The sequence below is a fragment of the Myotis nattereri genome (genome assembly GCF_964212035.1).
Source record: "Myotis nattereri genome assembly, chromosome: 12".
In the NCBI taxonomy this organism is placed as follows: Eukaryota; Metazoa; Chordata; class Mammalia; order Chiroptera; family Vespertilionidae; genus Myotis; species Myotis nattereri.
Genome location: NC_138087.1, coordinates 32,214,145 through 32,241,303, shown reverse-complemented (window position 1 = coordinate 32,241,303; position 27,159 = coordinate 32,214,145). Strand labels below are relative to the sequence as shown.

General features: G+C 38.3%; 1 protein-coding gene across 1 annotated transcript in view; it reads right to left on the bottom strand.

The window, feature by feature from the left end:
- Positions 1-11,685: 11,685 nt before the first annotated feature.
- PTPRD (protein tyrosine phosphatase receptor type D) overlaps positions 11,686-27,159 on the bottom strand; it is a 2,145,631-nt gene continuing 2,130,157 nt past the window's right edge. The window contains exons 37-43 of the mRNA XM_081103407.1: positions 24,416-24,701; positions 23,806-23,984; positions 23,080-23,206; positions 21,807-21,932; positions 19,013-19,167; positions 15,377-15,512; positions 11,686-13,357 (exon numbers count right to left, since the gene is read on the bottom strand). Of these exons, the coding sequence (XP_080959533.1) occupies positions 13,289-13,357; positions 15,377-15,512; positions 19,013-19,167; positions 21,807-21,932; positions 23,080-23,206; positions 23,806-23,984; positions 24,416-24,701 (1,078 nt within the window). The 3' untranslated portion in view covers positions 11,686-13,288. The remainder of the gene's footprint in view (positions 13,358-15,376; positions 15,513-19,012; positions 19,168-21,806; positions 21,933-23,079; positions 23,207-23,805; positions 23,985-24,415; positions 24,702-27,159) is intronic.

Genomic DNA, 27,159 nt, shown 5'->3' with positions numbered 1-27,159 from the left:
AATTTGCTCCAACAAACATATTCTAACAAATGCAATTTCCTCTAACAACATAGAGAGTAAATACAATATCCAATAACAAATATAAGTATAAAGCATTTTTGCAGTAATTGTAGCCTCAAGGTTAGGGATTATATCCTATAGGAAATAACTGTAAAACATGTACTTTAACAACAGAATGTCACAGAAGAGGCTCTGGTCATTCTTAGCAAACAGCTGCATATTAACTCAATCTCACATTGTCAAGATAGGTGACAATATTTATATGTGCTTTTATCAGGATATTTACGCTCAGTGCTTTGCATTCTCAGCCATACTTGTGTTACCCATCTTCTTCTCTTACAAAGATTTCTCCGTAACTACAATTTTGACTTGCGTCAACAGTTTCAGTGCAAATTGTTTGTTTTTAATTGCTGTATATAAAATTGGGGCTTATAATTTTCTATTTCCATATTTCCTTTTTAAAAAATATCTCTCAGATATAGCCACTCCAATTATTGACAACACACTAGAGACTTGTTGAAAAGATAGTGAAAAAGATTTAATTTTATTTTTTTTAGTGATAGGTTGTTTATTTTTGATCTGCCCTCCCTTTTACTCTATAACTGTATTAACTCTACTCTGTGTGTACATGTATGTGTGAGTGAATGTGTGTATGTGAGAATGAATGTGTGTGACTAATCAACAAATCGATTCTTCACTGCAAACAGCAAAAATTGACTTTGGGTAGCTTAAGCAGAAAAGAATTTGTTGGGAGATGTTATCTGGCTCACAAACAGATGGAAAGCCTAGAGAACCAAACTTACAAATAGGAAAGAATTAGGGAGGCAGGTTGCCAGAACTGTAGCCAAATCACACCGGAAGAAGGGTTTGGTTAGGTCACCGTGGCCTCTACTGGTATTTCTGCTCCTCTCAGCTCCAGACATTAACCATCACCTCCTGCTTGACTTAGATAACCAATCTATGCTCAAGCCTTCTGGTTTCAGAGAGAGGCAGTGTCTGGGTTTGTTTTTTTTTTACCCCTGGGGGCAGAAGGCTAGTCCCTACTTATGTATAAGATTCATATGATGGTGGATTCTCCAAACCCAGGACGTGGTTCAAATGAGAGCTAACCAAAGCACAGGCAGCATACATCCACTATAATGGGTTGTGATGAGGAATTTGACTCCATTTTTTAATATCTGACCTGTGACAGCTTTGAAGCCTCACTGTCCCTCTTCCCCTTGTGCCTCACATCTGGACAAGCAGGTAAAAATCCTGGTTGCTTCTCCCTTTGGTGCCAGCAGGCATTCAAATCATAAGGCCCCTGCCATGGGATAACTCACAGAGCCCCACCACCCCACCACAGCAAAACGTAGGCCAGTCTGCTTTCCTTGATCTCATGTCCCTTCAGATGTGCGGGAGAAGAATGCCCTGTTCTCCCAGAGACCTCAAACTCTGGAGTGTGAGAGCAGTTGAGCTGTATGCTTGTGCCTGGTGGTTACATGAGGGAGCCTTGAACCTATTTGGGGCCATGGACTAAATGTGCATATTTCCCTGACTAAATAGCAATGAGCTCTTTCATATGGGCTGTGGTTTAACTTGTATTCTGAGGGAAGTTGATTTATATATACAGCGGTTCTTAACCTGTGGGTCGCGACCCCTTTGGCGGTCAAACGACCCTTTCACAGGGGTCGCCTAAGACCATCCTGCATATCAGATATTTACATTACGATTCATAACAGTAGCAACATTACAGTTATGAAGTAGCAACGAAAATAATTTTATGGTTGGATCACCACAACATGAGGAACTGTATTTAAAGGGCCAGAAGGTTGAGAACCACTGTGAGCATGTGCAGATGGCCGGGGCCTCTGTCATTAAGGGAACATCTAGGCTACCCATTCTTACCTCAGTCTCTCTTCTAACATTTGTGGCCAAGTGGCTGATCACCTTCTGCTGGAATACCGTAGTGAAGTTTGTCCTTCTTTGGTGAAATCCTATTTATAGAAAATCCTTCCTTTGATTGCTCTACCTGAGCTCCTAGTTTTACTCATGGCTACCTAGAGCAATTGGATACATCTTCTTGTATTCAGAAGCCCTGCTTCGATTTACTCAGTGTCTTATCTGCTTTCCTATACCCTCTTTCACCCAAAAATATCAACTGAAGACTGTAGAGACATGCCTAATACATCCATCCTCCCCACTGACAAAAAGTATCATAAGAAATATGGAAAATCAAATGACCAAGTTCATCTTCACCATGATGAGTTGCCCGTGTGTGCTCTTTAACTTTAGTAATTGTGATGCGGGAAGGCCCTTTCTGTACTCTTCACAACTGACAGTGTGATTTATGGTTGCGCTCCAACAGGCATGTTAAGTATATTGTGTGCCGCTTTTGCTGGCAGAGAAAGCCTGTTTGCTCCTGCTATAGTAATACAGCCTCCTCTCTTCATCTGTGCTGACAGAAATGGGCTCAATGTGCTTTGGGTTCTAAAGCACCCCATGTGTAGCCCCATTGTCACATCATCTTTATTTACTACGGAACTGGATTTGCAGGTCATGGGTCTACATTTGTGAAGATAGGCATTGGTGTGTGCAAGCGGCCCTCCTGGCTGAGACAGGGGCTATCTGGTCCCTAGCTATCTTCTGAGGATAAGTTGGGAAATATCCTGGCAGGCTAAACAAAAATCCTTTCAATACATGAAAAAATGGAGCTGGCATTGAATTGAATCACAAGGACCAGAGGAGTTTTCAAAGGTCAAAGGCTCCTAGATTTATTACAGACCCTATCTTAACATAAGAACCTGCTATCTTTCACAGGTGCACTGCTGAATAAAATGTTTGTTTTTTTTAAAGAACAAACCATAATTTATTATTTCCTTAAATTATTTGATTTCTCTAAGGAGACATTCTGGAAACTTACAGAAAATTCATCTTGCAGAAACCTTTTATGCTACATATGTTCCAGTGATACGGTTAGAGAGAGGGAGAGCTTAATAAGAAAAGTCCCAAGAAATATTATTTGGAGCTGAGATCCATTCCTGAAACTCAGGAGCAAAAAAAGACAATTTATAAAGTACCATCTGGATGCAAACTGGAAAAAAGCCTGGGGCCACACTGGCCTGTTGGGGATGTAGTGGAAGCTTGGAAGGGAGCTGAGTGCCCTGTGAAGAAGTGAGAGTGGAATGGAAGGCAGCAGCAGAGAGGAGATGTCCTGTACCCGGCTTCATGCCCACGACTCTTTTGGCCGTAAGGACTGATGCCACATTCGTGCCTTCAGATGTCGTCACTTACTTCTTCCACTAGAAGTCCCTCTTCACAGATTTTATCAATTAAAATGCTGTCCATTCTTCAAGGCTCACAGAAATGCTGGGATAGAGGGCATTTGTGCACAAGATAGCCATTTTCAATTCAGATTTATATCTCATAGAGTTTGATGTTTGGTATGACAAGATAAACCTTACATATCCCCTGTACCATATTCTATTCTATTTGTACCTCGTCACACACATTTGGGCCTCTATTAATTATCTTAGTTCCTGTATTAGGTAAAACGTGCCTGTATTTAACATAAGTACTGTATTAAACTCACTTTTGAATCCTTAGCCAAACAATGATGTCTTGGAACCCACTCAGTTAATATCTATTGACTCTGCAATTTTTGAAACAACTTCAAGGTGCTCTTTAGAGCAAATAATCTGAGTGACTTTTTACTTTGTAACTTTTTTTGTTTTGCCCTATTTTTAAAAGAAATTATTTTTAATTACAGTTGACACAGTATATTAGTTTCAAGTGTACAACATAGTGCTTCAGCATTTATATACATTGCAAAGTGACACTGCAGTAAGTCTAGTAACTGTATGTAGTTATTATGGTATTATTGACTGTTTTCTGTGCTGCCCATTAAATTCCTGTGATTTATTTTAAGTTGGAAGTTTGAACTCACTCACAAATCACCTTCCCCTTTTCTGCCCAATCTCCCACCTCTTCTCCCTCTGACAATAATCAGTTTGCACACTGCATCTATGAGTTTGATTCATTTTGTTGGTTTGTTTTTGGATTCCACATGTAAGTGAAATCATATGTTATGTGTCTTTCTCTATATGACATATTTTAATTAACATAATACTCCATAGGTGCATCCAGGTTGTCACAAATTGCAAGATTTCATTCTTTTTTATGGCTGAATAATAGTCCATTGTATGTATGTACCACATTGCTTTATCCATTCCTCTACTATGAACACCTATGTTACTTCCATATCTTGGCTATTGCAAATAATGCTGCAACGAATATAGGGGTGCATATGTCTTTTTAGAATAAATACTTAGGTCATACTGTTGTTCTATTTTTAATTTTTCAGGAATCTCCATACTGTTTTCCATAGTGCCCGCACTAATTTTCATTCCCACCGAGTGCACATTTTTCTTTTCTCCACATCCTCCCCAACACTTGTATTTTTTTTTTTTTTAAATACCCATTCTGACAGTTGTGAGGTGATTACCTCATTGTTTTTAAATTTGCATTTCCCTGATGACTAGTGATGTTGAGCATCTTTTTATGCTTCTGTTGACCATCTGTATGTGTTTTTCTTTTTTAAAAAAAGTCTAGTCAGGTCCTCTGCTCATTTTTAAATTGGATTGTTTGCTATTTGATGGTATCTTTCTAACCTACGTGCACTTAAAACCCAAGACTAATGGTCTAATCCAGAGCAAAAGTCACAAGTTCCATCAACTTCTTTTATTTTCAGTTCCTAGTAGGAAAAAAAAGTATTGATAATAAAGAACTAGAGAGAGCAGAATCATTTTGGTTTCATCAAAATTTAACAACAAATATTTCGGCACTATATTTTAGTAACATTGACTAGCTCAACAGGTTATGAGTGGTTCTTACTCATATAAATGTTATATGGAATTGTATGTCATTCCCAGGTCGCCCTAGGTCTAACAGTAGGCTGGATCCTAAACATTGACATTGACATAATCAACTGACCATAGCTGTTTTTTTAAAAAATATTTTCTATTAATTTTTTTTCTTACCCTATATTATGACTTTCCCAACCTCTCAGAATGGTAAGAAATCTGTAGCCTCCCTAGTATTTTATTCCAATGATAGTTATCATCAGCTGCACATCCTTCCACATCTCAGCTTTAATATCTATAAGTTGAATGTCCTACACCAGTTCTGTTTTTCCCCCATTCTCAGTAGTGATGCGTAAGAGATGCTTACCATCCCAAGTATGGCAAACTTTCACATTTTGAAGACCAATTAATTTTACACATGTGTATATGCTTAAATAATAATTAATAAAACTTGATTGATGTTTAACATAGAAAAATGTGCATAGAAATAAAGGTACAGCTTAGTGATTTATCAAAAACAAACACCTGTGGAACCACATCTAGGTGGAGGAAGAAAACATTGCTATACCCAAGAAGTTTGCCTGGTGCTCTCCTAATCACCACCTATCTTTCTCTTCCCAAGAAGAAACCACTTAAGAATCATAGTATTATTTGCATATGACATCTTTTGGCTCAATATTATGTTTATCACTTACTGTGTTCCATTGCATCATTATACCAGAGTGCATTTATCCATTCTACTGTCGATGGACATTTATGTTATTCAGAATTTTTGGCTCTATGATTAATGTTGCAATGGAATCCTATGTCTCTTGTTCACATATACTTACATTTCTATTATATAACTACAGCCTGTACAACTATTGGATAAAGTATGCATATATTCCCCTTTACTCCAGAATGCTTAACCGTGTTTCAGAGTGTTTATAAAATTGCATTCCAACAAGCATAGTGTGACAGATCTACTACTCTTTATCCTCCCCAACACTTGATATTTTAGTCTAATATTAGCAGTTCTGGTTAGTGTGTATTAAGTATTGCACTGTAGCTTTAATTTGCATTTTCTTGATTATTTGTGAAATTGAGTACTTTTTCATAGGTTTGTGCAATTTGGCTATACTTTTTTGGTGACATGGCTATTCAAGCCTAGTAGTGCCTTTTTCTTATATATTGTGAATATAAATCCTTTGTTATATTAATGCTGGCAAGTTCTAAAGTGTTATGTTCCTATTAAAATTCCTGATATTAATTGCTTTTCCTCTTTTTTACATAAATTTCAGGTGTACATGATAATTCAATATCTGTATACTATATTGCTTGCTCAAAAAGTCTAATTTCCTTCTATTACCATATATTTACCCCTCTTTACCCAAACACCATTCTTCCTCTGGTAACCACCATTCTGTGTGTATCTGTGAGTTTGTTTTTGTTGGTTTGGTTAGATGGTTTATTACTCTAGTTTTATATTCTACACATGAATGAAATCATGTTTTTTGTCCCTTTCTGTCTATTTCACTTAGCATAATACTCTCAAGATCCATCCATGTTGTCACAATGCAGTAATGGCTGAGTAGTGTTCCATTGTGTGTGTGTGTGTGTGCGCGTGTGTGTATGACATAGGGGTATATATTTCTTTACAAATTAGTGTTTTTATATTTTGGGAGTAAATACCTAGAAGAAGAATTGCTGGATCCTGTAGTAGTTTTACCTAATTTTTAAAGGAATCTCCATGATGGTTTTTTTTCAAGGCACAGTATACATTTTATTCTGCATGGTTGGTGTACAAAAAAGCTCCACTTCCCTTGAGAAACAGTATCATATGTAAAACACACTTTGAACACTGAATATTAAAATATTACATAATACCATATAAATAAAGAGAACAAAAATAACACAGCCTTCCACTCTTCAGTATTCTAAGAATATACCACAACATTGATAATATGAAGGAAAATGCTTGGAATTATGTTTAAATTCAAAATTCTTCTGGTTGTTCTCCACTGGGAGGCGAAAAGGTAATCGGGTTACCACCAAAGGACATGTGTTTGGCATGTTCTCGATGTCTCCTCAACAGGAGTGAATGGAACACTGCGGTTTAGGCCTGTTGAATCAAGAAGATGACATTCAGTCATAGACTTTTATTATCAAATAACACTGGGAAATTTTAGTCTCTTCTTGTGAGATGTTATTTCACATTAGTGGCTGCACCAATTTACAGTCCCACCAACATTTGTTATTTCTTATCTTTTGGATGATAGCCCTTCTAATAATTAATGATGTTGAACACGTATTTTCATATGTCCATTAGGTCCCTTGCCCATTTTTAAATTAGATTGTTTGCTTTTTTTGTTACTGAGTTGTCTAAGTTCTTTATAGATTTTGGCTATTAGTCCCTTATTGGGAATATCATTTGCAAATAACTTATTCCATTTGGTGGGTTGCCTTTTAGTTTGTGGATTGTTTCTTTTGCTATCCAGAAGCTTCTTAGTTTAAAGTAGTCTCCATTATTTTTGCTTTTGTTTCCCTTGCCGTTTGAGTCAGTGTCCATTAATTTAGAGCCTATGTCTTCTTCTATGTGTTTTAGTTCTTACAGTCAAGTCTTTAACAAATTTTTAGTTACTATTTGTGTATGGTGTAAGATAGCAGTCTAGTGACATTCTTTCACATATGGCTGTACAGTTTTTCCAGCACCACTTATTAAGTAGACTTTCCTTTCTCCATTGTATGTTTTTGGCTCCTTTGTCACAAATTAGTTGACCATAAGTATATGGGTTTATTTCTGGGATCTCAGTTCTGCTCTATTGGTCTGTTTTCTGAAAATATCATATTCTTTTATTAGATGCAAAAATCCTCAACAAAATACTGGCAAATCTATGTTCAGAGCTATTGGCCTGTAATTTTTATTTATTTTTGTGATGTCCTGGTCTGGTTTTGATAACAGGGTAATGTTGGCCTCATAAAATAAAAAAGAATTTTTCCTCTTCATTTTTTTTTTCAAAGAGTTTGATATGAATAGGTAAATCTTTTAATGTTTGTTAGAATTCACCAGTGAAGCAATTTTGTCCTGGACTTTTATCTTTTGGGTGGCGTTTGATTACTATTTTGTTGTTGTTTTTTGTTTAAATCACCATATTATTTGCTTCCTATTTATCTCATCTGTCCTAGGTTCTTTCCCCCTCCCCCTATTCTTGCATTTCAAAAAATGGATTTTGAAAACAATTCCATCTTTCCATATGTTTTAAAGGACCCCTATTCAGCTATTATAATTTTTTTAAATGTAAAATGTAGAAAGTAAGTTAATTCTTGAGTTTTATGTATACATAATTTTATACTTCCTTTTGAAAACATACATTCTTTTCCATGAAAACTATTTAATGGCTACATGGCAATGTATTACACATGGCATTATAGCATGTTTATAAAATTGTACATATATATTTCTTTAATCATTTCCTATTGGACATTTAGGTATTTCTACCATTATTTTACATTGTAAATGATAAAATCGGCCATTTCAGACTTCATAGATCTTTACTTACTATTCCCTTTCTGATTTTTTAAAGGAGTATCACAATGATCAATTATGATTTGCCTTGTACTATTTTTCTGATTAGGAATTGTGTACTTACACAATCAATGGGGTGATCAACTTTGCTAAATTAAAGGCCAATAGGTGAAGAGGATGAAAGCGGGGGAGTCTAATGTATTCAGTATCAGTATTTCCAAAATAATGTTTGGATAATGGGACTGTTTCATTTCCTCACCAATTCTATGGCAACAACTAGTTGTAACATTTCCAAACATACCTGTGCTGTACTTTGACTTACCTTAACTCATTTGGTTGATTTGCAGCCAGTTGTTCATCTCACGATATATTCATTGCTACTCGGCAAGATGACGGCCACCTTAAGTCCTTTTTGACCTGACAACTCAAGCCCATTCTCTCCTCCTATCCCTACTGGCATTCCTGAGATGATCACTTATCCCGGGTCAGGTCAACGAGGGCCAAGAAGTATCCATCCCACGCCACGATGTCTTTTTGTCCTTTTGGTAAGTAAACTTCCACTTACCTGGTTTGTGGTGTTAAGATCCCAAAGCTTTGAGGTAGCTCAAAGTATGCTTAATGCTGACACTCAGAAGGTAGAAACCAGGACAGGGGAACAGAGAGCTGATGCTATCACCTGAACCCCAAATCTAGTTGCACAAAATTGGGTATTCCTAACCTTTTAATATATGAGCCAATAAACACTTTCCTTCTTGTGTAAGCCAAGTTGTCAGACTTTCACTCACAATAGAAAGTCCTAACTTTATGGGTCCTCTGATTTCCCTCGGAGCACTTGTCACAGTGCAATTTTTATCATTATTTATTCAATGACAGCCTCTCTGCCATTACCGTGGTCTCCATGCAAGCGGCATCGGTATCTTATTTGTTCACAGCTGCTTCCCTAATGCCTAGGACAGTTCAGATTCATTACTGGCACTCCATGCCATACTTTTCTTAGCTATGTTCCCCAAGAGTTTAAGAAACTAATATTATGGAGTTTTAATTTTTTTATGTGCATGAGAGCTGACAACTATTTCAGGAAGATAAAACTTGTATATATTATAGTGCACTTGCATAAATTTATATAGTAGTCATCTCCCACAGAATTAAAGATTGCCCACGATCTCTAAATCGAATGAAAACCAAGACCTCTTTCTTTGCTGTTAAAACTTAGGCAAACTATTTCTCTGAGCCTCAGTTTGCTTACCAGGAAAAGGGGCTCACCTCCAGGCAGGTATTTGTAGATAGCCTCTTGGTAAGTGGAATTACTATTAGTACAAAGAAACTAACCAGATAACCAGGGGGAATCTATATAACATTCAAAACCCAGTGGTTGAGTGGACAAAAGCAAAGGCCAGGGCTGCATTACACTGACATTTTTATTAGAATTTATCTGTAACAAATGGAACTTGTGTCAGCAAAGAACTGATTTTCATACAGACTTCTTTCGCCACCAATGTAACGAAGTAAGAAAATAAAAAGCACGCCTTTCATTCTGTAAAACATTTACGCGTACTACTAATTAGAGGTAATTGTATTTTTTAACAAGCCATTTTACAAGTTATTTTTTTTAAATTTTTCAGTCTATGCATCCAAAATGAGAGCAAAGAACACAACTGTTATTATCGTTTTAGACACTCCAAGCTTGGATGGCAAAGCCACGGAACGGATGGAGAGGATGGACCTGCAGCCTTCTGACCTCTGCTGGAGTATCAGGGCACCCATAAACCCAGCGGCAACAAAACCCAACAGAGGAGAAAGAAAAGGTAAGTGAATGAAAAATCAAAAGGAGGGGCTAACCCAAAGCAAAACCGAGAATAAACGGGAAAGAAAAAAAATCTGTACATTACTGCAGAATTTTTTCCCCTTCCTGTTTCTACGCCGAGTTATTTACATACACACAAATGAATTTCTGAAGCAGTTTCTTACAGATGGGTTCAAGTAATAACATTATTGGGTGTAGAATCAATAGGGCAGTGCATAGTACAAAGGCATAGAAAGTGCAAAGTTCCCTAGAGGCCCTTCCCTCCCCTGGCTGTCCTCACCGTTGTCTAACCATGCAAATCATTTTTAAAAAAGAGCTAAAATAAAGTTCTGTACAAATCACTTCTTATATATTTTGATTTTTTTTACCATTGTAACTAATTACAAAATTATACATAACTACACGTACATAGGTAAATAATAGCACCGTACTGGTTATGATGATGAAAATAATTGGAAACTTGAGCGTTTATATGGTAATGGCAGATAAAGATGTTCACCTGGGAAAATCAAACTAGAATGGTTTGTACAGAAAAGCACATCAATGACAGGAGGGAGTTAGTTCTCGGAACGGCTCCTGAACAGGAGGATACCCGGAAGTCTCCGCCTGGTTCGTCTATGGTATGCATCCCATTCGTTTCCTTCTTAGGATTCTTCTCCTTTCCCTTTGCCAAACGGGCGGTTTTTGTCTCGGGGAGAGAACCTGCTCACTGCGCAAGGGTTCTGGTGTGCAGGACACCATCTGATTCAACATGGCGTGTCGGCATAATGCGATGTCTGTCTAATGACCCTCTTTGTTCCGCTAAATGAAAATTACAGCACTGAGTAACCTGGCACTTGGATAGCTCTCCAAAAGGTAGGAACTGAAAGGAAACACACCCACGTAGTGCACATTCTTCTCTGGTTCTGATGTAGGTTAGAGAGTCTCATTCTGAGGTAGCCTTCTAGATACTTTTTTTTTTAAGTATTATACATTATTTTCTTTTTTCCTTTTTTTCTTTTTTTTTACAAAAGTGCTCATATATGATACTTGCAAGTGTTTGGTCTCTTGGATTTCATTCTGTTAGTGATGGGAACATGTAGAAAACAGAACATCAATGGAGCTAAGATGAAACCAAAATATTATACCTCTATGGACACTCTGTATGAGTTCCTTGAACATTTGGAGGATTCTTTAAAATTTTGGAAGATATGGCAAGCTCCTGCCATCATCCATGGCTTCCTATAGTAATTTGGGGGGAGATATATACACATTTTTAAAAATGTCCCCTTTTAGAAAAAATCCTAATGGAATAGCAAATATATTCCAAAGTGGTCAATGATGGTTGTTACTAAAATAAGTTTGGTGCCTTTTCTGGATGTTCCAGAGCAGATTTGGAAGGGATTAAAAAGAAAACCAGTGGCTTTTCCTGATGTGGACAACTATAAAAGGAAGAAGGGCCCTGATTATCCAAGTGCTTTGGGCTGGTACAATCACTAACCTCCCAGACCTGGTTGAGAACTAGGAATGCATATTATTCAAAGAGTTTCTGTACATGTGGTAAACAGATAATGCTTTAATAGGAAGAGTAACATATACGAACAACTAATGGAAATACGAACCAAAAGCTAAAAAGAAATGCTATTAAAATAGGCATCAATTATAAGGCACTCTAAATGCAAAACTAAAACCAAAAGAAAACCAAGAACAGCACTTCCCAGGAATGCTGTATGCCACGAAATGTTTCTGACTGAACAGAGTAACATGAGTTTGGCTTTGCCCCTGTTACATATCATAAATGCAAATTTCATAGCACATACTATAGACAATATACGATTGAATACACTTTTTTTAAACAACTTGATAGCTGATATATTAAAACATTCTCCCCTCCTGAAGGGATATGCACTGACCTTTCCCACATGCACACCTCTTAGATATTTAATATGTTTTTATTGCACTAGAGTTGTTAGAAATATCGAACTTTGTTGGAAGCCTGGCTAACAAAATGGTACTTGTGAATATGGTTAGGTGGGTGGGGGGGAGATTGGGTAGGAAATTAGGGGGTGAGGTTTGACAATCACTGATGTGCATTCCTCATTGCCCTTAAAAAATTAAAATTTTGTGATATTAAGAAATACCAATGTCATAAAATAATTGAAAAAGATGTTTACAATAGCTTTTCTACCTTAAAAAAATACTACACCATGGAAGAACTGAATGATAGCTATCTCTATCATTTTGTGTGAACACACTGTCTATATATACATAGACACCCCTATAAAATACGGATATATATGTATATATGTTAGCAGCAACTTTATACTTTGCGCCTCCCTGTTGATTCTAAAAACAAAACTCTTTATTTGAAAAGAATGGGTACTTTCTTACCAGACAGAAGTGTAAAAGTAATATCTGATGAAACCAATACTGTAGATTAAGAGTATTGCACAAAAATGTGCAAAATTTCATATGTGATATTTCTACAGCAAGATATGACAGATAACAGTTGTACAGCTGAAAAAAAAAACACCCCTACAATTTGGAAATAAAAAAAATGAAGAGTTATGTAACCTTTTTAAAATTTACTTTATAGAATGATAGATACATTTTGTTAAAAAAAAGTTTACACAGTTAAAAATGAAGCACAGGTCAGCAGTATCTTACAATACTAAAAAACTAAATCAAAGACTTTCTTTTTAAACATTCCCCCCTTTTCTCCCTAAAATGTTAGTATGAGCAATATGGTGGGAAGGGGTCATGTCGAAGCAGTTCGTGTTACCATGAGAAGCCACACCAGCAGACATCCACGCGGCACTCCTCCTTGTACCTAGTGAGTGATCCTGAACAAGATGCTGGTTCTTTGTTGAGATTTCTTCTTCCCTTTATTCTGAATCCTTGAGGTATCTGTAAATAAAATCCTCCAGATCCCTCATCAGTCAGGATTCTCTTATTATTTTCAGATTAGATTATTAAACTGGGAATTCTTGGTCCGCCCGGAAGAGTTTTTATTTTTAGTTTATTTTGTGTGTAATAGTCCCACTAAGGGGTTGTTACCTAGAAGTTAAGAAGGACTTCTCAAGTGCCCTGTATGGCTCAGAAGAGACTCCATGGGTATTGAAGGGCCCGCTGTAAAAATCCAAAATGGGTCAGGGGTTTCTACGTTGCATAGTGATCAAAGCTGCCCAGGTACTCGAGTGAGGCTCGATAGCAGAACTGGTACTGGTCCTGCAGGGGGAAGGCATGGCGAGAAAGACGAGAAGGGGCCATGAGCACAGCACATCAGGAAAGTGAAAATCAGCGTTAGAAAACAAAGTTGCATCTTGTTGAGGGCAAAATCACTACTTTCGTCAATCAATCCAATGACCAATTGATTTCAGCGAGCAAAGAGCGATCAGCCACATGGGGTGTTCATTAACCACCAATCAATTGGACTAAAATAGTCTCCCAATTCCAAGTAGTGACAGCTCCAATGAACATTATCTTCCAGACCAGTGTGAACCATTCTCCAAGTCGTATCAAATGACCACCACCTATGGAACGCGTGAGCGCCTTATACATCAGAGTCCTCCTTTACAATTACCTGCTTATTTGTGATAACGGAACTCATTCTCGGTTTGCATACTTAAGAGATGCTGATGCAGACACACACTGTCCCAAGGAACATTTAGATTCACTTACCTCTGGACTATGCCAATAGAATTTAAATTTTTAAAAAAGTCTTATTAGACAGTAGACCTTGCTACCTACAATCAGAATTACCGAACATCATTTCTGATATTCTTATATATTTGAGGGAGGCAGCCAAAAGGTATCTGGTGAGGCACACAAAGCCATTAATTTATTCAGGACTTGAAGATTTTCAACCCCTGAAAATGGCAACACAAGACTGGCTGTCCACATAAAAAAATCCCTGTGCCACGGGCCTAATTCAGTATGACTGCTGCTTTAAAGGCCTACCCTAAAATAACACTGTGAAACATGTCCTTTTTCAGACAGGGGCGAACACAGTCAGTTAGGAATATGTTGGGGTACTATTGGAGAGATGGAAAAATTATAATTTACAGATGAGAAAAAGTAGGGTTTTCCTCATAAAAGAAACTTATTTTCAGTAGCCAATGGGCCTGAAAGTAGATAGTTTCTATTTTGCTTAAATGTGCATTTTTCTACAATAAAAATGGTAATGCAAAATAAATGGAGTTTGCTTTCCTATCTTGTCACAGTAAGTTGCTTGGCTAAATGTTAAGGCTTTTTAAACGTCCAATTTCCCTCTGTCACCCCAACACCTATTACGTTTGTCATGCTGACATACTGTTTTGAGTATTGCAAGCCAAATGCCTGCACTATTTTGAAATCAAAGTCTGAAAGGTATTGTGAGTGACAAATTTGGGAACACCTATACCTACAGAACTTGTTGGCCTTTTGATAAACACAATGTATCTATCACTCATATTATCCTTAGAAATGATTAGTCAGTGGGCCAGACAGGCCAAATCATGAGCTCATATTTTTCTGAGTAATATGAGAATTTGCATATTAATTATTGGACTAGAAAATGGGGGGCTAATTTCTCTAGGTCTTGTCCAGGTTCTAAATATTTAAAATGACAATTATTAAGAAATCAACTATAAAGCAGCTGATCGTTAACCCTTTTCGGTCCAACGTCCAGGCTGACTCAACAGAGCAGGTGCTAGGAGCAGGTCCAACGTGGAGCTGAGGTCGACACCGCAAACTGCTGCGATTATATGCATCGTCAGTAAGTTCAACAGTCAATTAATTTGGACCAGACTATTTGAATTCCAGAAATAAAATTGGACTGCAAAGGGTTAACATCTAGGCATACAGGAAGAGTATGGAGTAGTGCAATGGGCTGAGGGTCTATTATAAATCAGGCATTGCAATTTTTATAAATATACCACACTAATATACATTTATATGTAAATATTAATTATATGTATATAACAAACTATGCAAACCTGCCATTTTTAGAGGCCAAATATTGTTAAATAGTGACACTTTAATATGGTTCAATCTGCCATATAATCCCACCTAACTCCAGAAACAACTCCAAGACATTGTCACTGTCACTCCCATTTAACCAAGGGATGGGTGGATGAGGTTCACAATTTTAAACAATTTGATACTTTTCCTACAATATTTTCCTGTACTTTGCCTCTGATGATCTCTGGACTCTAGAAAGTTCTGGCTAACAAAATCTCTTACTTGGCTCATGAAGATTTTTCTTACCTCTGTCTGTACCATGGCTGGTCGTTGTGTTCTCAACATTTTGACAGTCTGGAAGATATCTACAACTCCTTCATATCTCATTCTCTCCAGAACAATGCTTAGTGTTATGAAGACTCCAGTTCTTCCAACGCCCGCACTGTCACAGAAACAAAGGCAACATTCCTGATGAGATGCTCAAAGCCATGGCTACATTTACTTCTAAGTGGACATGTGTCCACTAGCTTTCAAAATGCATAATGTCTCCCACAGCCACAGTCAGGGAAATGTGGTGTTAAAATCACCCAATGATTACTCTTGGGATAATGTGTCGTGGTAACGAGAGAATGAGTGTGGAATAATTAGGATTCAGTCTTCTAAATCAAAATGACTTTCCAATTGGGATCATATGTCTTTTTGGAAAGATCAAGGAAACACGTTATAAAATAAAGGAATAAAAGGAAACGTAAATAATTATAGATTTGTACTCTTCACGCAGATCCTGAAATTGTAAACCTTGCCTGCTTCATATTTTTAAAATATGAAGTAATTCAGATAAGGTGAGGTAAACTGAGCATGTTCAATTTCTCTAGAGTTTTACTTCTTGTAGCCACTTAAAATTTGTTCAGGATGTCCCATCACCTAGACATGTAAATAGGAAGGTATATAGACTATTCAAACTCAGATATTTTTGATATGAGAAGAGAGTTTCTTTATCAGGGTGTTTTTTTTTAATACAGAATCCTAATTCAATTTTCAGAATGGGTCTATGAATACCTTATACATATGAGTTGTGAAAATTTTATATATATATATTTTCTGTTTAATGAAACATAAGTTTAAGAAGTCTCTAAGAGGGGTCTCCAACCTAAATGAAAAAAAACAAAAAAACAAACTAGTTAAGAGCTATTTCTTTATACAATTATGTAGCATTTTAAACACCAGGATCCTTTTTCACCACATTAACGAGTTTTTGAGTTTCTCTGTTTTCATTATTGTTTTAAGGTAATTTCAGGATCTTAGTGCAGCAAGAGAAGAAAATTAATTCATAGCTTTTGTGCTCTTAAGAAGTAGAAAAGCATCTGGTGATTCAGGTAATGAGGAGAAGAGTGAATAATCTGAAAAATCCCTACATTTTTGGTTCCTAATTAAACGGCCTGTGTAATGCTTGGGTACAGGCTGTAGAAAATGGATGGATTCATTTACTTGAGGATGTAGCTGACAAGCATATAAATAGTGTGTCCCTTTATAAACTGGGTTTTCTAAAGAGTCCTAGCAAATGTTAACTGAGGCTTTAAAAGCCATGGATAGTCTTTACAAAGTGGCTGAGCATGTCCTGGAGCAGGCAAGGCTCTCTGTTGAGATGGAATAGATGACCTTGAAAATCTCTATCCTCAGAGACTATGATTTATGATCTTTTTGTTGAATGGTCTCTAGGTACTCTAGAGTCTATCTTACCTTGATTTAATTGCTCAAATGTGACGAAAAAAGGTGGGGTTTTTTTTGCTTTCTACCAGACACTTTTAGGAAAATAATAGGTACTGACCTTATACCTTCTGAATTATTGACTGTATTATATTATTTTAATAAGGAATATATTATGCATGCCTAAGTGACCATCAGACTGTTCAACCATTCGACCAGTCGCTATGATGCAAACTGACCACCAGAGGGCAGACTCTCAATGCACAGGCATGGAATCATGCTTCAGGGGAGGGAGGGCGAGAAGAGATTAACCAAAGATCTTATATGCATACTAGAGGCCCGGTGCATGGATTTGTGCACTGGTGGGGTCCCTCAGCCTGGCCTGCATCCTCTAGCAATCCAGGACCCCTTGGGAAATTCCAGAGAGCTGGATTTGGCCTGATCCCCACAGGCCAGGCTGAGGGACCCCACTGGTGCACAAATCCATGCACCGGGTCTCTAGTAAATAAAATAAGTGGCATTTTTAGGATATTCCCAGATAACAGAAAATAATGGGAAGCCTTTAAGATATATATGGTATATGAAGTCATAGAATTTATACTATAGGTGTGTTTAAAGCATTTTGTGATGACAGAAGCAATGGGAAGTCACACACATACATACACCTTTACATACTTATGGAATGTCTGAAGTTAATAATGTTTATTAAGTATATTCTTTTCTTTATATTGGACAAGTTTGATCAAGAATTTGGTCCAATTATATGGAAAATTAAGGGAATAGTCAGATAATTTAACTCTAATATATCTACTTTGTTTGAACTCTTAAGCCAATGTACTATTTCCTACATGCTCTTTGATTGTCTAGAGCAGTGGTTCTCAACCTTCCTAATGCCACGACCCTTTAACACAGTTCCTCATGTTGTGGTCACCCCCAACCATAAAATTATTTTCGTTGCTACTTCATAACTGTCATTTTGCTACTGTTATGAATCGTGATGTAAATATCTGATATGCAGGATGTATTTTCATTGTTACAAACTGAACATAATTAAAGCATAGTGATTAACCACAAAAACAATATGTAATTATATATGTGTTTTCTGATGGTCTTAGGCGACCCCTGTGAAAGGGTCATTCACCCCCCCAAAGGGGTCTCGACCCACAGGTTGAGAACCGCTGGTCTAGAGCCAAGGATTTTGGATAACTCAACACAAAGCAAATGTGTACAAATAAGGTCCGATCCTCACCCACTGTGCAATGCCTGGGACACACAGTGTGCTAGGAAGGGTCTCTCAGCTCCTGGGAACACGGAGTTCCAGAGAAACGTCCCTAGTGCCACAGCGACAGCGACAGCGTGGAGCCAGGACTCGGACATCGGAAGCCCCACGCGAACAGGTCTCCTGTTTTGAGACCCTGTCTTCCATGTCACTAGGAAATGTAGTTTGTCCTTGTCATTCCTTTTTGAAGCAAAGTCAATTTAATAAACTCAAGATTTTCACCATAAAGAAATTAAAAACTGAGACTTCAAAAGTTGCTAGAACCTAAAATAAAATTGAATTCCTTTTGTTGGAAGATTTTTGCATAGAAACTTCCAAAAGCACTAAATTTATGGCGAGTGTCCTCTCTGAACCATTTACTTTCTGTATCTATTAACTTTAATACCTGAATTATAAAACCCTGTGGAAACTATTGAAAATAATTAACTTGAAGGTGCTTCATTTTCTGATACAGCCACAATTTTCAAACAAATTACAATTTTAACTGAGATACCATTCTAATCACTTATTGACTGGCAAAAATTAGTACTGTCATTAAGGCTTGATAACTACTAATGGTTTCCCAAGAAGACAAACACAGGAGTAAGACACTGACAGTTATCAGTGTAATGTTATGAATGCAAAAAAAGTAAGAAACAACTAACTGAACTAATTTTCACAAGGGATGTACCAGCAATTCTTGTTAAAGTAGGCCAGAGAAACACAGTGTAGTTCTTTGTTACAAGAGGTAAAAGTTGGGGATAAAAACTTTCCTCTGGCTATTTTCCTTTTGTGGAAGGAAAGAGAAGTGAGTACTTGCTTTAGGTTTTACAATACATTTCTTTTGAGAATAAAATGTCTATTATGCAGATTTACTACAAGAAGCTTGTCCTGACAATAGACAACAATACAAACTTTCAAAGTTACCACCACATTAATCACAAGCAGAAACTCACCATTCCTGATTCTTAGCTCACCTGCAATGGACTGAAATGGGTCCATCTTGGCCAAACTGCTCTTTTGTTTTGTGAACTTGGCCGATGAAGTCAATAAATCCTTCTCCAGACTTTGGCACGCCTTGCTCTGGCCAGTCAGTGAACTGGAACTGTCTCACTGTTCGGGACTGACCGTCCTTCAGGGAGAAAGCCACACCCAGCCAGAGGATGCCAGGAGGGTTCAGCCACGCACAGGCACAGCAGCAAACATGATGGTTTTTCCAGAAAGAAAAATAAATGGGGGGTAGGGGGGATAGGAGCATATTTAACTAGGAGCTTATATTCATGTCTTATCTGCTAGGAACACTGTCTCCATTCACATATTTATTTACATTGCAATTTTTTTTTCTTTTGCTCTCACAATTCCCACCTCATAAAGAGTCATCTAGTTCCTATATTAGTACACCTTGAGACCCAAAGTTTGCCTCTGAAATCCAGGTGGAACCTAGACACTCTCCCAAAAATTTGTGAATCCAATCACTTCTTAATATTGAAAGGAGCGTCCAGGCATGTCATCTAGAGCAGAGAGTTTGCTATTGACACAACTTTGCGTCTGCTGGGCTTGCTTATTTCTAACATTGCGAAATGACCAACAGTGACATGGAAAAGAGCGGACACAAATGAGGTAGCTGCTGTTGACCTGGACGGCCCACATGTCTCAGAGGCATACAATTTCCAGACAATGGCAGGACATACAGCATGCGCCTTGTGGCCGACTATGCTGCCGAGTAGGAAGTGAGGCATCCCTCAAGGAGATCAGAGAGATCGCTGGCACACAAATGCTCTGTTCTCCAAAAGGACTCTTCCTGGCTGACCACGGGAATTACGGCGTGTAGGGGGTTTGAACTCAGACAAAGCCAAACCCGGAGAGGAAACAGGTGATGGAAAAGAAGACTTTTTTTTTTCTACAGTGATTAGCGAGCAACACTGCTTTGACTCATGAAGTATAAATGCTTTGAAAAGAAGATTCTAAGGCATTGCTGATTCCTCCCGGAATTTTACAGTATTTTTGGAAGCACAACAAAAGCAGAGGGGCTTCTGTTTACAGGAGCAGGAATAACAATTATGCCCATCACCTTTCTCCCCAGAATCTGTTTCTGGAAAAGGTGTGAAAAGCCAGAGGCTAGACCATGCAGGCCTGTCGTCCTCTGAATGTTCTTTCTGACCACAGTTGCTTTCAACAGCAAGAAGAGGTCTTCAGCACAAACCCTTACTCTTCAGTGGAGAGACCACCTGGCTCCACTTGCAGGCTACCTGTTTAACAACACTCTCTCCTTAAGTGCCAACTTGCTTTCTAAACTGGGAAGTTGAGATTAGAAACACACTAGGAGCACAGACAGCAAATGTTTTGTCAGCTAGGAAGACTATTCAATCACAGGAAGCCTTTAGAAAGCAAACAAAGGCATGCCCAAGTTTCTGCTTCACTGTTTCTTTTGAGTATTGTGATTAGATTTAATTTGGGCAGGAGAGGAGTGGCGAAGAACGTTATCTCTGGCATTTATAGAGCCTGGGCACAACTCTTTATCATTAGAAATGGTTGCTGAGTTTGCTTAGAATGCAAGTAACATTTTTTCATCCACGTATCTTGCTCCCAATTCTGAAAGGGCATTATTATTAGCATTATTTTTTAAACAATGGGGTGGGTCACCAAGGCATGCTTACTTGGGCAGCTCAAAAACGACACCTAGGAAGTTCACTGCTGCCTTGTGTAGAGTCACTTTCCGAGTAGTTAAGACTTCAGATTTTCTAGCATTAACAGGTCTGTCACCTGGGTCAACCAGCCTGCTAACCAATTTCTCTTTCACTTTAGGTCAACCGCCAGGTGCCCAGCTGTGGGGATTAGTGGACAATCTCTAAACATGAGTACTGGTTGAGAAATCAGCTTTCCAGAAAAAACAACAATGGATCAAGTAAATAGCTTTACACTGGAGTTTTACTCGACCCACCCATTGTGACAGCTCCAGATACAAAGCAGGCTTTGGACTGAACCCCTCTCCCCCCAGATGCATTTGTAATCACGGTTGCAGAGTGGCTAAAGGCAAGGATATGAAAGTTTCTGCACAGAACATCTTACATCAGAGCTGAACTTTGGACTCAGCAATCTAGACAAGAAATGCAGAATGAAAATTAGCCAGCAAGGGTCGTGGGTGCACAGCTCTCACGGACAGACACATTAGCACACCGAGGAATAAACCACGCCAGCAATCAAATTAGAATGTGCAAAGCTTGTCAGATTCCTCTAAAAAATGCCATTTGCTCTGCGGTTTTAAAATCATACCAAATTAACCTCCAAGCCCACATGACCTACAGGGCTTTGCAAAACAACAACATATTTACAGCCTCAAGTAATGAAGAAGTCAAGGAAGTTCCAAAGAGAATGTGCTGAGAAGGTGAACATCAGCGCAGCCAACCAATCAGTAAACGCTTCCCAGCACACACACTCACCAAATGCAATCTCAGAGTTGAGCTGCCAGATGTTACGTTTGAAAGGAAGCCAAGCTGGGTTTGTGAGAACACTTGCCAGACAGAAGAAAGTTACTCTTACATTAAAAATAATAGTAATACTAATAATAAAAAGTCCTCTAGGATGGGTGATCTCTTCACTAGGGAATATGGCCACTGGCCAATGTTTCTCCCAGAGAAGCACTTTAGACCAGCGGTCGCCAACTGGTGGTCGGTGGACCACTGGTGATCAGTGAGGTCCGAAAGGTTGGCGACCGCTGCTTTAGACTACTTTTCAACTAATGGTTGAGAGCATAAGACTGTGCCAACTTACCCTGGCATCTGTGACCTTGAATTCTCTTAGGATATATTGTGGCATGTTGTATTCAGCCATGGGATCTACAACAAAGTACTGGTATCTTGCAGATCGTTCTGCTGGCCAGTATTGGTGACATTTCTCCTGAAAAGAGAGACGATTCATGTAAACTATACACCATGTAAATAAACTTTGTCTATCATCTGGTTATCTATATAACTCTTTCTCTCATTAATAAAATTCAAGCCCATTCCAGTTGCATGTGACTCATTTTTTTCTTTGAACCAATAAGTTTCCTGAGGATAGGGAAATCCTATAGTTCAATCCTTGCCCATAGCATCAAGCACAGTACTTGGAAGTACTTGGAATATAATTGGTAGAAATATATATCTGTCAAATTGAATACTTTGAAAGAGTAAGCATCTTCATACCTACAAGTTATCCAAATAATTACATCAGTCCTTGGGCATAAGGTTGGTCCTGTCAATCACACATTGCATCACTTTAGCAGACCTGGACCACTGTGGTTTGGGATGAAGAGAACCATCAAGTGTGAACAGACAAAGAAACCTCTGAATTGATTGGGTCCAATCACTCTAGTCAGCCCAGGCAGTTTTAATGACTTAATGACCTTGTAGAATAATCAAGTCATTTTCCTAGTTCTTTTTCTCTCTCTTTGCGACCTAAAAGCTAGGTTTTAGACACATTTCTCCAAAGAAAAGAGAGAGATAGAATATCTCAAACATATATAGCAAAATGCTTACTTGCATCTATTGAATTTAAGGGGTAAGTCTTGATGTATCTCTAATACTATTTTCTGAATATTTTCAGGATAATCACTTTTTAAAAGTGGATCTGAAATTACCTTAGAAAAACAATGTAAATTTCCAACACTTTATTCAATGAGAGTAAATGATGAGCAAGTACGAATTTGCCTCAGGGATGAAAGTCAAATTACTTCCTACAGAGACATGATGGCCCCTTTGCTCCTGAAACTCCAGCTTGCCCAGAGTGAAAGGAAATGAGGATGTGGTGGTAAGTCAAGGAGCATCTGCTTACTTATTTGTCTCTCTGACTGTGTTTCACTGAAAAAAGAAAACTAGATCTTTCTTCAAAACACACAAAGGAAAGAAGTGGATGTGGCTTTGTAAGTTAAAAACCGACCCAGAGTAATGAGTGGCCCAGTGTTTCAGGAGTACCCTGAATGTCAAAGAACGGCTCTGGCACTGGAGTTATTGACATGAAACCCCCACTTCTCCACGATGGAAATGTCTTACGAGGAGACACTCACTCTGCCCATCTCACGCAGCTTGGTGAGCATCACCACGATGGTGGAGTTGTGCTCCCAGAGCATCCGCCAGAAGTCTTCAGTGGTCTCCGCCAAGGGTCCCTGGGTAGCGATGTAGGCTTTCTGTTGTCTGAATTACCGAGAATGAAAACAGCATGTTACAATAACCAGAGAACACACAAAGGTTCACATTTGCTATGTAAACATGCAACCCAGTAATAAAACTGAAAATATATCATTCATGCAATTGCAGTAAATGTCCATTAAGATTGTGTCATCAAATAACATTTATTACATTTTGGGGACTTAGCAAAAGAAACGGCTTTGTTAATATTATGATGTATGTCTATCATTATTATTTAAATTTTAGCGCAACACTAATGGCTCAATTTCATGTGCATACAAATCGTTTAGGGAACAGTTGTGGGGCATCAATTTGAAGGCATGACTTTTACACAATCTATTACATTTATGAAATATGGTACAAAACAGCTTTTTTTTTTAAAATTAATTCCTTCTGAAGGAAGCGTGCAGGAGGCCAGATTACAACTCCATAATGGCTTCTTCTTATTTCTATCCAAAATAATAGAAAACAAATACCACGGGATTGACTGCTGACCTACACAGAAAGAAAATGCTTTGACTTGAGATAAAATTCATTCTGGCTATGAAACTAGGGCACATGCAAATATCAAGGCTTCAGATTGTCAGGGGAACAAGAGTATATACCTGTATCCATCAATAAAACTGGCATTGATGTAATCAGATCCTTCTACTCCTCGGATAGGCTGCAGGCATACCCTTGTGGATTCATATGGCATAATATTAACAAGGCGATTTTTGAATTTATTACATGGAAGATTGGCACTGATGAATCTTGAGGTGTGAGCTTTAGAGCTGGCTAGACGCTGTTGAATAGAAAAAAAAGGAAAAATCTGACAAAGATAATTTTAGCCTATGGTTTGAATGCAACATACCTGAGATTTCCTCTTTAGAGATAAAGCTTTGGTTTACTTCAAAGTAAATGACACATCAAACTGCACTGCCTTTCACTTCTACCTAATGGACTTCCTATAGCCTACTGAATTTTTAAATATTATGTTCTATGGGTATGATCTCTCAGTTTAAATTAGGGTACAAAAGAGCCAAGGTATTAGGAAGCATGGAATAGAAGAGGAAAAGAGGAAGAAAGTGTTTTATAGTCAGACACCTGAGGGAGGGCAAAGTCAAGTGAATCTTGTCACTTGACAAATTTGAAAGGGTCAGAAAGGAAAGCCAGGACTCAGACAATCTGCGAATGACTTGCTCCTGAATTACCACATCACCCCCAATGTCATACCTTAAATTCAAGCTCCATTCCTGTGACATTCTCTCCTGTCTCTATTTGTGTCAGCTTCTGAATGTAGGCATACAGGTTTCTCGCTGGCACTTCGGTATTTCCACAAGTCACTGCTTCCAACAGCGCATCGTGGATGAAGATGTACTGGTCCTCTGTTTGCACCATGTAATTCCTCTGGGCCCTCATTAAAGTTACATGGCCATAAATATCTGCAGTTTTTTCATGCTTTATTCTTTCTAACATGGCATCTATTACAATAAAACAACCAGTCCGGCCAACTCCCGCACTACAAGAAAGACAAAGAGAAAGGTTTAAATAAATCTTTTAGGAAATTAACATATAATATAAGCATTTTCATTATTCTTGTGAACTAGGTTTCCAACCCATTAATTCTACTCAAATGGCTGTTGTGATGATTTTGGAGCACTCTAAAGTCAAGTATTATCAAGTCGCCATAACCAGTGGGTAGGGAACAATGTACCAAGTGAAATTAGTTTGATTTCAACATGTAAAAATATTAAATCCGTAATTACTATGCTCTTTGATTACATCATACAATAATGGTTTCATTATTTTGAAACCATTATGAAAAAAAAAAAAAACCCACTAACATTTAGGCTGTTTATACTAGAAAAATATTTTTAAATGGTCAATATCTAACTAGGCTATATATTTTTGCAAACCATCTTAGGCTATTTTAGTTCAATTGAGAAAAAAAGAACTAGTAAATCACTTGACTTGAAATATTTCATATTTTAAAAGTCAGCAAAAAATTCTAAAACCAACCTAGTTTGAAGTGTTTAATTAAAATAGCAAAATGTTGCTTCACACTAAAAATAGTGCAGGGTATTCTCAGTGGAGGAAAATCCTTAATAAAGAGCAAGCCCTAGAGAGTGTGGGCGTGTTTCTAGTTGTTACTCCCTTTTCTTTCAGAGTTGAATATATTTTGAAATTCCAGGTGAAATTCAAGTATTCTCTGTGGGAAAATTAAAGCTCCACTCTTAGTCTGAAGACATTCTGAGGCATTTTATAAACTCCATCCCTTTTGGACTTTATGGGTCATTTTTCAGTTGGTTGAAACTGATTCAAAGAAGAGGAGGTGAGAGAGTCAGCAGAGCACAAAGACAAGATCTGCCGCTGCAAGGAGACAATCTAACCGACTTCACTGGATCACAGGTTCAGGTAGTAGACACACTGGAATTTCCTCCTGTGTTGAAAACTAAATTAACAAAATAACACATCTGTGTTCTTAAATCTCAAGGGGAGCCTTCTTTATCTTTTATCAGATCATTTAGGCTGAGTCTATTTATGTATCAAGTATGCTTGAATAGAAAATGCTTGGTCATAGATGGTTACCTGGCTGGGAAACATGTAATCAATAGGTATATATCACCAGCGTAGATACCATGCAACAGACGGCCTCCTCCAATCACTACATGCCACTGTCTCCTATATGTGTTCATTTGTGTGTGCACCTGTCCAGCTCGTCATTCAACGAACAATGAAGTACTTTGCTAGGTGACAGAGGGGATACAACATTAGAGATGACTTAGGTCCTACCTTAAAGATCTCAGAGTCTACTCTACATAACTATTTATAAGACAAGAAATAAGGGATATTTTGGGCGTGATATGGCATTTGCACCAAGACTGAAGAACAGAAAGGATGGTGAATTGAGGTGGCTGGAATAGTAAAAGAGAAGGAATGGCTTTTGCAATTGTACTGCTGCTGGCTCTGGGAGCTCCATGTGACACTTTCTAGACCTGGTGAGGCACCTATGCAGGGAACATACTAGAACTCCAAATGAATGAGTTTAATGAGCATGAGGGTGCCTAAATTGCTTAAATGGCAATTTCTCTCCAGCCAAGTAGCTGCAAGATGGTAAGTGAGCATTTTGCAACAAGTAATACTTTTAAATTACTGAGCAGTATAGACCAAATCCAGCTTCCATACAGGAGACCTGAAGTTTGTGGATGAGGTTACGTGGGATGATGATATGACCGCTATTTAAAAATTGCTTACATCTCTTCATGTCCTGTCAGGCACAAAAAATGACTGTCAGTATCTAGTCAGAGAGTCTCTGGATATGATTCTAAGACTCCATTCAAGGTTTAAACCACAAAATGACATCTGAGGTGGAATGTAAAATACTTCTGAGACACAGAGCCTTAGAAATGACAGCACATTTGTTAGTACAACACAGTTGGGAAAACCCATGCACTGAGAACCACAGCGCCCCACTTTATTTGGTTGGTTCTAGCACATAAACCTGTGAAACAGTAAGTTTTCCCTGATACTCCCCACCCTGACAATCTCCACCCTCCCATCCCCCAGCAGGACTCATCACCCCATGTTCCAGATCCCCTGTTGTCCTAACACTCCACTACTGCAGTCCCAGTCACAACAAAGTATTAATTAGTCTGCTAGGGCCTCATCCACAAATCATAGAGCATCTCCTGGGAGCAGAAGCTGCATTTCTGTTCCCTTGGTGTGCCCTGCACCAAGCATGCAGTCAGCGCTCACCAATGTTGAGGGAGTAAGTGAATGGATGCGTCATTGGCACGGCAGGCCTCCTGTAATGAGCAGCCCACCCAGATTCAGCGAGCCTACTGCGGAGGCAGGGCTCGCCAGGCAGTGAGAGAAATCCCACATGTGACCACAGTTCAGAACTACGCAGAGTCCACCTGAGGGTTGCGCCACCATCCCTTGATAGGCAATAGAGAGACAGGTAAATGCTTCGAGCC